This window comes from Gobius niger, assembly GCF_951799975.1.
Source record: "Gobius niger genome assembly, chromosome: 7".
Taxonomy (NCBI): Eukaryota; Metazoa; Chordata; class Actinopteri; order Gobiiformes; family Gobiidae; genus Gobius; species Gobius niger.
This window is the reverse complement of record NC_136858.1, coordinates 34378756-34391063: the sequence shown is the minus strand read 5'-3', so window position 1 is coordinate 34391063 and position 12308 is coordinate 34378756. Positions and strand designations below refer to the sequence as shown.

At 40.1% G+C, this 12308-nt stretch overlaps 1 protein-coding gene across 2 annotated transcripts in view; it reads right to left on the bottom strand.

The window, feature by feature from the left end:
- Positions 1 to 358: 358 nt before the first annotated feature.
- LOC306965966 (gamma-aminobutyric acid receptor subunit pi) overlaps positions 359 to 12308 on the bottom strand; it is a 164316-nt gene continuing 152366 nt past the window's right edge. The window contains exons 7-11 of one of the 2 annotated variants that reach the window (XM_079560587.1): positions 7326 to 7463; positions 5442 to 5594; positions 3376 to 3566; positions 2838 to 2885; positions 359 to 1039 (exon numbers count right to left, since the gene is read on the bottom strand). In XM_079560587.1, the coding sequence (XP_079416713.1) occupies positions 662 to 1039; positions 2838 to 2885; positions 3376 to 3566; positions 5442 to 5594; positions 7326 to 7463 (908 nt within the window). In that variant the 3' untranslated portion in view covers positions 359 to 661. The remainder of the gene's footprint in view (positions 1040 to 2837; positions 2886 to 3375; positions 3567 to 5441; positions 5595 to 7325; positions 7464 to 12308) is intronic. The other variant, XM_079560588.1, reaches the window with a different exon arrangement.

Below are 12308 nucleotides of genomic sequence, written 5' to 3'. Positions count from 1 at the left end.
CGGAAAGGATTTATTAAGGTAAACAAGTTACTTAGTACTGCTTTAAAGGAGCTACTCTCATCACCATCTCGTCTCCATCACCATTTGCTTTTAATCCAGCCAATGATGAAGTTAAAATACGATAATTTTGCCTCTAAATGCTAGGTTTCGATAAGCAATTGGGGGAAATGTTGCATTGCCAGATCATTGGAAACATGTCTGACATCGCTAGCACATATTATGACACTATTCAACCTCTGATGTTCCATCGTGGGGGCTTCAAAGCTTCACGTACGTAGAGGTCATTCACGTATAGAGTGAAATGAAAATTGTACTTCACAATAGCATAAACAATAGGTGGGTGTTTTTCTAATCGAAGCATTGTGTAGACAGATTCTCCTAGCAGCACTGAATGGTAAATGGAAAGAACACATTAAAGTCTCCAATAAAGTCTCGAACTAATCATGAGCAAGATACAGCAGTGACTGTCCATGAGCATATTGCACCGTGGGACCTTTCGCTTATACTGTAGAAATGATTCGTTGATGATTTCGAACACTGACATTGTCCACACTCATTTCAGAGCACACCTGAAGAACACTTACTGTACATACATACAGCAAAATACACTCCTGCTCAACAAACCCCCGACCGCCCCCTTGTGGAGAACCGGCGGGGACTGCTAGAAGTAGAGGTAGTATGTCCAATAGAGCAGGTTGACCATGACAAAGGACAGGGGGAAGGTGACTCTGGAGTAGTTGTCTATGTGGTGGGGGTTCTCCACGGTGCAGCACTTTAAGGAGCGGAGGAGTTTGCGGATGGTGGCCAGGGCGGTGATGCACCAGTGGGTGTGTTCCGGCGGGGCGGGCTCCGGCTTGGGCTCGCTGCCGGAAGGGGAGGAGGGCCGGACCGTGAGTTCGGTGGAGGCGGGGGTCTGGGACTGCGCGGCCGACTGCTCCTTGGCCCGTCTCTTGGCGCGGTTGGCGGCCGCGGCGTGGCTGGAGATGGTGGTGACGATGCCGTTGATCTCGTCGTCCAGGTCGTGGAGGTGGTGGCTGTACTGTAAACGCACAAGACCACATTTCATTTAAGAGGTCAGTGCAAAAACGACCATTTATTTCCGTAAAGGAGAGCAGTGTTCATTTTGACAATGCATTTTGACCTCTTAACCCCGATCTGAAACAAGCTTCTTGAACAAAGCGCCAAAAAAGCAGAAAACGTGACGAAACATGACAAAAAAGTGTCCAAAAAGCAATGAAGAAAGCAACAAAAAAAAGACAAAAACACAACAGAAAAATCTGACGAAAAACACGACAAAAAATACGGAAACCAGTAAAAACAGACAAAAACAGGACAAAAATGTGACAAAAACAGAATTGGAGAAAATGTGCTCAGTTCAGGTGGGGGATAAGAGGTTAAAGACAAAAGTTCTATTTATTTGTAGTCAAGCTTTTTAGTTTTTGTCAATCACAAACTTGTTTCTTTGGCAGTGAAGTTAAATGATATGAATGTCCTTTGTCTTTATTTTTATTTAGTCTTTATTAGCCGACAAAATATCTGGGCATTTTAGTCATAGTTTTAGTCATTGTTAACTTCCCTTAATTTATTTTTTGTCCAATTTTAGGCTGTTTTAGTTGACAAAATTAACACTGAGAGAAAATTAGTTTTGCCACCATGAGCCTTTATTGTAAATGCTGCAAATGATATAAAGGGAAATATAAATCTTTTCAGTATCTAAACATTGTACATTTCTATAGATTGTGAAGTATGTATATATATAGTAAAATCCTCTCTTCCCTGTCAAAGACACAAACATGGCTGCGTCTTATTTACCCTACGAGCGACTTAGCTCTGATCTTGTCAATTACACATTTCTAAAAACCAACAAACTTGCAGGAGTTCCAGACTTTCCTCTACTACAACTCATTGCATTTGAATATTAATGTAAAACATTTGGCAACCTCAGCCTCTTCTGGGCAGAATAATGCCCGGCTGAACTTCTGACCCTTCCCCTTCGCTATGCCAGGACTGACAGTAATTTCACTTTCATAAAACAGAGAAAACAAACTAACCAGCATATGGACAGTTTCACTACTGGTTCAGAACAAATAAAGAAATTACACTTGATACCTATCAATTCAGAATGTAAACCATCACTTACTGTGAATCATTACTATATCACTGTATATTGTACATGTTATTGTACCATTGTACTGTATTGTTACATCTATACTGTGTGTAAACAGAGTGGAAAGTACGAAGTACTGGCAAAGTTATGCCCATTTTTCGAATCAATAAAAAGTCTATGACCAAGCTCAATTTTTCACATTTCTCATCCAAAACTCAAAAACGTGCTGCTGGGAGAAGTCAATGCTCTCAGCAGTGGTCTCCAACAGACAAACACTTATTCTCACTTCAACATGAGTTTGTATTGTTGTTTTTTTAACATTGTTAAGCTCCCACAACAAAACTAAAAGACTGCCCTTAGGCCACTGCAACCTGAATCCAGATTGTTTTTTTCTGTTTTGGCTTTTTACTGCCTCCCTAAGCTTAACCACAACTCGACACAAGGCATGAAGCAGCCGCGTACACACCACGGGGTGCTCTTGCCAGGAGCCCATTCTTTGCCCTTTGGCGTGTAACGTTCTGCTCGACTTTTGAAGCCAGACATCAGGACACCCGAGTGCCACACCACATCAAGCCATCATCACCCAAAGGCCACAACACTGACCACTACACACAGCAGCTGCTCTCGAGTAACACTAGTATCAACAGTTTTGTGTCAGAGCTAATTAATAACTCCTTATCAACTAAACATCAATTTTAGGAAATTCATCTATCAAATCTTCCCCTTTTACCTTGCCTCTGCTGTGCTCCTGTGTCCCTTTGTCTTCATTCCACCAAATCTGCATAATTGAAATGATTAAGTTTATTCCATTACATGTGTTTGATGGTGTTAAAGATTAACATATATATGATACAAGCTGGGTTCTCAACTTGTAATTAAAAGGTTATTTTCTGGAGTCACTTAATAGTATAATTCACTGCTGATACACGACTCTACTCAAAACTAGATTTCCCCTTCTTCTCCTAATAAGAATTTCAGCAAATGAAGCTTTAGTGCCCCGATTTATAAACAAATCTTCAATTAAATAAACACGCTACAAACTTTGCCGTTTGCAGCTAACAGTTTACGCTCAACTACTGCTAACTTTCACACTTCAGAAATGTGAGGAAAATGGGTTGTGCTGCTTTAACCCACCTTGATTCCAAACTTTGTTTTTGCCCAATCTTTCTCAATTGGGTGTTTCTATCCCTAGCAGCAGTAATTGGACAGTTTTCTTCAAAATACAAACCAGAAATTGTGATGCAATTTCAGCCAGTCCAGGCCCTTACCATGAGCATGTGTGTGTCGGAGTGGCTGAGGGTGCAGAAGTGGGCCACAGCGTATTCGATCAGAGCTCCAAATATGAAGCTGAAGCAGATCCCCAGGTACACATCTATGGCCTTTATGAAGCAGTTGGCATTGGGCAGAGAGGTCCGAGCGCCCATCATGAGAGTGGTCATGGTCAGCACCGTTGTCACTCCTAAAACAGACAGAATGCATGTACAGTAGTGGTCAAAAGTTATGAAACGCTTTTTAATGTTATTTCCTTTACAGTGATTGCCTTTGCCATTTTGGGTTTGTTGATGCACTTTAAAGCAGAACTAAGTAACTTGTTTACCTTAATAAATCCTTTCCTTAATCCCTCTGGGGGTAATAATACAAGTTTCAACATGCTACGACACCTGCAGTGGTGCTTATGGCCTCTAGGGGCATGAGTTACTTAGTTCTGCTTTAATGTCTTTAACCTCTTAACTCCCGCCTGAATCGAGAGGATCTTTTTCCTCACGTCATCAGATTTTTTTTCCATCATTTTTTTGTTGGGCATTCAACTCATTTTTGTAACTTTTCTGTCATTTTTTTGTAATTTTTTGTCACATTTTTGTAATTTTTTTTATCACATTTTTGGTCATTTTTTTGTAATTCTTTGTCAAATTTTAGTAATTTTTTCATCAATTTTTTATCAAATTTTTGTCATTTTTTTCTTACATTTTGATAATTTTTTTGTCACATTTTTTTGTCAAATTTTTATCACATTTGTATCATTTTTTGTCACATTTTGTCACATTTTTTTGTCATTTTTTTGTCACATTTTTGTCATTTTTTTGTCAATTTTTTGTCAATTTCTTGTGACATTTTTGTGACATTTTTGCCACTTTTTCGTCACTTTTTTGTCAATGTTTTCTCACATAGTTTTGTTGCTATTTTCACAGCTTTTTTCCAGAAGCTTTTGGGATGGGGTAAAGCCAAACTGGAGAAAATGTGCTTGGTTCAGGTGGGAGTTAAGGGGTTAATGAGAGTCACACAATGTAAATAGTGTTGACCAGTACACTACATAAATACTTTGTGTGACATTTGCCTGTATGAATATTTAAGTATTAGAAAATATCGACCATATATGGCATAGACAGGGCCATTTCACAATCACACTATTTACTGTATGTCAGAGATATAAGAAATTGTCAGACGTTTTGTGGTGCAAACTAATACTGAATAAATGGGAGCATGTTTCACCGGTGGGCTTATTTTTGAGGGTTTCCGAGCATCGTAGCCAGTGTGTGGTCACTTTCGTAAAAAATAATTTGTGTTCAAAGTGCCAGTGCCACTGCGCTTCTTTCTGCTTCACAGATGCACATTTGCGAGAAAGTCATAAGCATTAGCTTCAGAAGACATTATCTCCAACAGTCAGCTGCGATGCACGCATCCAAACGATTCTAGTGTGCAGATTCGGTTGATTTAATGACCATTGCAATGAACACAATTTCCCCATGCAGTCTGTTGCCTTCATTGAGGCTGGGGGGTGTCCTTGTATGACTTTTTGACAGTAATACAGATTTTGAAACCAAAAAGTGGTCAAGTACAATAGCCTGGCTTGAATAGCTGATAAGGTTTTCTATCCCTATGAAAGTAGTTCTTTTAGTTTTTCCACTTTTTTAAACAATGCCATGTGTTTGTTGTGGTCTATTCGAGCAAATTTGTAAAGAAAAGCGGACGTCGACTCCAAGATGGTCAACTTGGCAGGATTTGGGATTGGGGGTGCAATAAATAGCTACATTTCTGCCAATGCTGTTCACTTTCTGTGGCTCTTCACAGCATATCATCACAGGAATCGACCTCCTGTGTCTATGGAATTGATTCAAAACAGTAACAACTCAAGACAGATGGCAACCCGCTGTGCTCATGCAAATTGGTTATAATGTTGCAGGTAAATTTAGCCCCACTCCCTCTGTGTCGTCTGAAGGCCCTGGAGCTCATGCATAAAACAGAGCGAGGAGTCGAAAAGGAATTCCAAAACTTGCCTCGCGAGTTTGTGAAATGTACGTCTCTTGCATGTTTTGTATGATTTGCTCTGTCGTACCTATGCAAATGCGGGCCGGGACAGAGGACAGAGAGATCCAGAAGGACACCCAGGAGAGGACCACCAACAGACTGGAGGGCACGTAGGTCTCCAGGATGAAGTAAAGGATGCTCCTCTTCAACTCGAAGTGGAAGACCAGCTTGGGGTAATGTCCTATATGTCACCGGGAATTAAAATAAACATCTGTGTTACCACGCTGTTGCTGTACTCACGCATATACTGTGGGAAGAAAAAGTGAGTACACTGTTTGGAATTTCTTACATTTCTCCCTAAATTGGTCATAAAATGTGGTTTGTCGTCATCAAAATCCTAACGATGAATAAACAGTGTCTGCTTAAACTAACACCACCCAAACATTTACATTTGATCATATATTTAATGGCAATAACATACAAACATTCACAGGACAGTGTGGAATAAGTATGTACACCGCCTGAATCTCACTGAACTGTTTTGTAAAGAGGAATGGTATAAGATTCATCCTGATCTTTGGGAGTGTCTAATCTGCAACTACAGAAAAGAAGGATCAGCCAGCGATTTGATACCGGGGTTCACTTACTTTTTCCATGCTGTTGTGAATGTCTCAGGTCTTTCAGCAAAATATCTTTGAAAAAAAAAAAAAATCTAATGATAAAAGCACATTGTCCAGGCTCTGAGGCAACACAACAGCCCCACACCATGATTCTCCTGCACCATGCTTCACAGTGGGCATAGGGTTTTGATGTTGGTGTGCTGCTCCATTTATCCTCCACACATGACGTTGTGTGTTCCTCCCAAACTATTCAACTTTGGGTTAATCAGTCCACAGAATATTTTTCCAGTAGTGCTGTGGAATATCCATGAGCTCTTTCACAAACCAATGTTGAACTTTTTGCAAGGAATAGACAAGGTCTGGAGGAAAAATGGAGCAGCACACCAACATCCAAACTAGGGCTGCAACTAACGATTATTTTGTCACCGATTAAGCTATCGAATATTTTTACGATTAAACGATTAATCGCTTGGCTGTGATAGTGTAGGAAAATTGGATTTAAAAAAAAGAAAATCATCACATAAAGCTAAAGTGGCGCCGCTTGAGGACATGTTGATGGAGGAGGCTTAAAGTAAATGTTTGTTGGAGGCTCTTGGCGCTAATTCTGCTTCTGATTGGATGAGACACAGACGAATATTTATGAAATTTACAATGTACAAAACACTACAGACCCTTACGATGAAAAACAAAGTAGGTATTCATCAAAAATACTACATTTTCATGTCATTTTTGCTATTTGAGTCTGTGTGAACCAGAAAACGATGAATCGATTACTAAACTAGTTGTCGACTATTTCAATAATCGATTAGTCGTCGATTAATCGATTGGTTGTTTCAGCCCTAATCCAAACCCTAACCTCAATGTGAAGTCTGGAGCAGGAGAATCATGGTGTGGGGCTGTTTTGTTGCCTCAGGGCCTGGACATCGTGCTATCATCAATCTTTTTTTTTTTTTTTTTTAAGATATTTTGCGGAAAGACCTGAGACATTCACAACAGTGTGGAATAAGTAAGTGAACCCCTGTATTAAATATCTGGCTGATCCTTCTTTTGCCGCAATAACTGCTTTTCTGTAGTTGCAGATTAGACGCTCACAACTATCAGGATGAATATCGGACCATTCCTCTTTAGATGAGATTGAGGCGGTGTACTTACTTATTCCACGCTGTCCTGTGAATGTTTACATGTTACGGCCAATCAAAATATGATCAAATGTAAAAATGTTTGGGTGGTGTTAGTTTAAGCAGACACTCTTTACTCATTGGTACGATTTTGATGATGATCAGACGACATTTAGTGACCAATCTACATCATCTTCTATAAAATTACAAAGATGATGATTCAGTAGGACTCGCCTGTCTCATAAATGGCCTCAGAGACGGACGTGTAGTGGTCTTCGACAGTGTACTGCGCGAGCTGCAGAGAGTCCAGCCCACTCACGGACTCGTTCCCCCTGGTCCAGTAAAACATCACGTCATTGATGTTGTAGCCCCCTGAAAAGAAACATGCGGAAATAAGCAAAACGTATACACGAGGCTTAGCTTTCAAATAACGGCCAAGAAGCTTTTTTTGATTTGGGTGAAGCCAAACAGGAAAAAATGCAGTTGGGGGTGAGAGGTTAAGACCATTTTCATCTTTGCCTCGGTCTGACACATTTGCGTGCACCGTTTTCCGTTAAAAAAGAAAAGAAAAAAAAGAAAAGGGGGTCACAAAGAAAAGGGGAGTGTGAAAAAAAAGGGTCCATTGTGCAAAGCCTGCCTCACAGCACAACAGACTAATCATGCATATTGCACTGGGCCCTAGAGAGACGCGATAACCCAAATAAGACCGGGATAAGACGCCATGCAAATTTAATATTGCTGGATACACAGAGTCTGCTACTGCTGGTTTTATTGTGGAGAAACAATATTCAAAACTCACACATTTTTGATGCTTTCTTTCCCCGAATGCAAATTTAAGGTTGTGCTAAATTTCGGAGTTATAATTGCACTTTCATTTGACATTTTGATAGTATTAGTAGTAGTTGTTTTTTGACTGGTTATGTGCCACTATAGGGGAAATAGTAATGACTTTATTCTGACTGCACTAAATTCCCTTTCCATAACCTACACATTTTACTTCAATCTTGCGGAGTACTGCAAGATAGCAGCCTTTAGTGTTTCCTATATTCCTATATTCTGTCGTTTCTGAAGCATATTGGTGCATTTATAGGAGTTATCTGCAGGGGGAGCAGGAGATCCAGGGAAACTGAACGTGCCATGTGCAACAGCGGGGATATACCTCTGTAATCTGTTGAAACGCACATTAATTTGCTAATCGCGTTAACCCCATGCGGAGAAGTGCGACCTCGTGTCCACATCGAGCCGGAGGCCAGCGGTGACTTTGATCATCGAAAAAAAGGTCTAGGTGGCACATTCCAGACAAAGTATCCACTCTGAAATGATCATGAAATTGAGAATATTTGGCAGTAACTTGAACTGAACCGCTTAAAACCAGGCTAAAGAAGTAACTAAACTGGGTCAAAAACATACGAGCAAAAGAAAAGCCCATGTGCCGCCACCGACCCGTGCAGCATAGTTTGCCAACGCTGTACATTCATCTCCATGCGGCACGTTTGTTACAAAGAAAGACTCATTATTTTTGCTGTCCCCGGGGCCCTGACAGTATGGAATGACATAATCTGTTAGAGCGTTCAAAGGCTTACACTCAAAACAGCACTGGGGGAAATGTTTGACTTTTCCGTGCCATAACGAGACCTTCAAATGCAGCATTAGCACTTTACAGAGGGATGTTTACTGTTGTAGTCCCAAGTTGCTATTGCATAAAGTCACAAAACATCACACAATACATTTGACTTCCTTTTGAACTTTGGAAGTAACTCAATTACTACAAAACATTAAAACATGAACATATATATTTAAAGCATTTACAAAATCAATTTAATGAAGTCATGAAGTCAATTCATTTCAATACTTTTTTTTAAAATATGTTCTGCCAGTAGAACCTACAATTACACAACCATGTAGCCACAGCAGAAGTGGCTAAAAGATAACTAAAAAGTTAATATTAATAATTTCACCACTACTATAATAAGAATGGTACAATACAGTGCAGTAAACAAGAAATTGATATTACGGTGGTACAGCGGTTAAAACTCATTCTTCACAGCTAGAAGGTCCTTGTTTAGATTCCCACCTGGACGGGGCCTTTCTCTGTGGAGTTTGCATGTTCTCCCCGTGCCTGTGTAGGTTTCCTCCGGGTACTCCAGTTTCCCCTACCACTAAAACATGTCCATTAGGCCAGAATAGATGTAGTGTGTGAGTGGGCGGTTGATGGTGGTCAGAGGGGCAGGTGGCACAGACTGGTTGCCCCGCTTCCGTCAGTCTACCCCCAAAGTAGTACTTTCCCACCACCACCGAGTATGGTGTGAATGAATAATGACTACAGTGCAGCACTTTGAGAAGCTTGGCAACACAGGCTTGGAAAGTGCAATACAAGTGTAAACAATTATTATTTCTCTTTAATTCATTGAAAGCCACACCGTGTAACATATATTGCAGATATTTTTATTATTATGAGCGGGTTGCATGAGTTGCATTAAGTCTTAGGGGCAGGGGTCCCTAAGACGTAACTTTACTGGGAGTGGGACGTCTCCAGCTCGTCTCCATGGAGATGCTGACTAAAGGCAAACAAATATGAGATTTATCAATTCATATCCATTCATATCATTACCCACTGCAAAAATAGAATTTTCTGTGTTGAGCTAACTCCCGCCTGAACCGAGAGGATCTTTTTCCTCACGTCATCAGATTTTTTTTTCCATCATTTTTTTGTTGGGCATTCAACTCATTTTTGTAGCTTTTTTTGTCATTTTCTTTGTCATTTTTTGTCACATTTTTGTCATTTTTTCTTCAATTTTTTTATCACATTTTTGTCACATTTTTTGTCATTTTTTTGTAATTGTTTGTCAATTTTTTGTAATTTATTTGTCAATTTTTTATCAGATTTTTGTCTTTTTTTTGCAATTTTTTGTCACTTTTTTTTTTTCATTTTTTCGTCAATTTTTTTCATAAATTTTTTGTCATAACATTTTTGTCATTTTTTTGTTACATTTTGGTCATTTTTTTGAGAAAATGTGCTCGGTTCAGGTGGGAGTTAAGGCGTTAAAGGAACAGGCCACCGTTTTTCCATTCTGCGATATGTTCTTACTATAGCCTAGACGAGTTGATGTGTACCTGTCTGGTCTTTGTGCCCATGGGAGAGCGTGGTAGCTTTCAATTTCACCCCTGTTTGGAGCTATAGGAATATGCTGGGAGAGTTGTGCGTGACTGAGCGTGCACACAAAGACCAGACAGATGCATATCAACTTCTCTAAGCTCCGGTCAGAACATATCACAGTATGGAAGAACGGTGGCCTGTTCCTTTAATCTCTCTGTATCAGCTGCACTTTATTAACTCTTCTTCTTGAACGCCGACTGTAACAAGGGAATTTCTCCTTTGTGAGATCAATAAAGGTTTATCTTATCTTATCTTAAGAGCATGTTTTGTATTGGCATCAGTAGAATCCAAAATGTTGCGCAGTGTGCCTAACCTAACCTTTAAAAACAGTGGGAAGAGTTTTTCACTCTATTAGTTCTGCACCTGGGCACACTGTATCGCCAGCCTCAGGGCAGAAGCTTAAACTGCCGGTGCAGAAAGGGGGGGGGTTTGGAGTTGCAAGGATTTCCTCCACATTGTTTATTGACCTGGACTTGGAGAGATCCGATATGCATGTATCACTTAATTGTGCAGCAATGATCTAGTCACAGTCCCTCACAAAACTCCACTAGCAGACACGGTGAGAGCGTATATGTGCAGGAGTAGATTAAAGCATCAAGGCTTGTTGAAATAGAAAACTATATTAGCAGCAGTTCTTGCATGTTGTCATTGTAGTAAGAATTACATAATGTTTCAAATGAACAGGAGTTTCAAGGACAGAAAGTTACAGAAAACAGTGTAACAAAAACTTGTGTGTATAGGATATCAGTACAAGATCTCTTCAGCAGAACTGATCATCATTAAGACATATCAAGTGCACAGCTATTGTAAAAGGTCAAAGGTCATTTTCACACCTTCAGGGAGATTAAAAGGGCCTTAAGGGGCCGACCAGCTCTCTCCCCATGATTCTGGCCCAAAATATAACTCCGCTACCTCTTTACTGACGTCACAGCCTTGTTGGGACATTGTGGCCATTCACCAACCATCCCCTACTCCATTGATTTGACCATTCAGGGTTACACGGCCTCATCAGTGAACAAGACTGTTTGAAAATGAGTCCTCATGTATTTCTGAGACACTGCAGTCGTTTCTGTTCATCAGCTTCAATTAACAGTTTAGGGGAGGCCCGGATAGAAGGTTTATGCACAACTGCAGCCTCTGGAGGGTCCTACACCTTGATGTTCAGGAGACTCCAGAGGCACCAGCAGCTTCAAATACCTGTATGCTGCTTTGTAGCATCTGTTCTCTTAATCTGATGTGTTTGTCAAATCTCTTATCTGTATGATGATTACGCTTAATCTTTCATGAAATATCGAAGGTTTTCATACCTAGACCAAGGCATTCAACTATTTCACGCTTTTTATCAGCAGAGAGATCCTTTTTCTGTCCCATATTGCTTGAACACCCTTTTTCAGTAGTTTTTCCCTTAACTGGGCTTAACCTGAAAACTAATTATCCCAGGTCTCTGAGATTAATGTCAGTGATTCATAGAGCCCCAAGACACGATACCATCCATGAGGTTCATTATTATTTTTATTTTTTTTACCTTTTTGACACAAAAATACAATTTGCATAATCATTTGGAACGCAGTGTATGTCTCACATCCCAAGTCTTCAGTTCCTAAGCAAAAAGGAGCTGTACCATCATGTAACGCCAACAGCACCAATCAGTTCTACTATTTGGCCTCATCTGGCATGAGTACAGTAAATCAGACATAAAAAACGTCAAAACAATGTGTGCCTCTAATACGCATTGTCTCACAGCCATAATAAAGCGGTATGTCTTCTTCTGACATGTATTTGCGTGATAACTTTTCAGCTTTTGTTTTGTTTTTGACATTCCAGAACTAATTAGATGCGATAAAAAGAAAGAACATCCCGAAAGACATCAGAAGTGCATTTTTCTTACGCTGTCAAAAAAGTTTGCACTAAATATTTCACATCAACAAATCTAAAGCAGCTGCCTGTCCAGAAGCGCACACAACTGCAGAGAGCGGAAACTTCTTGGCACCACATAAAGAAATATTAATTTCCTTGATCTTGGAGAGGAGGTGAAGCATAGGCCACAAAAGCCGCAATGG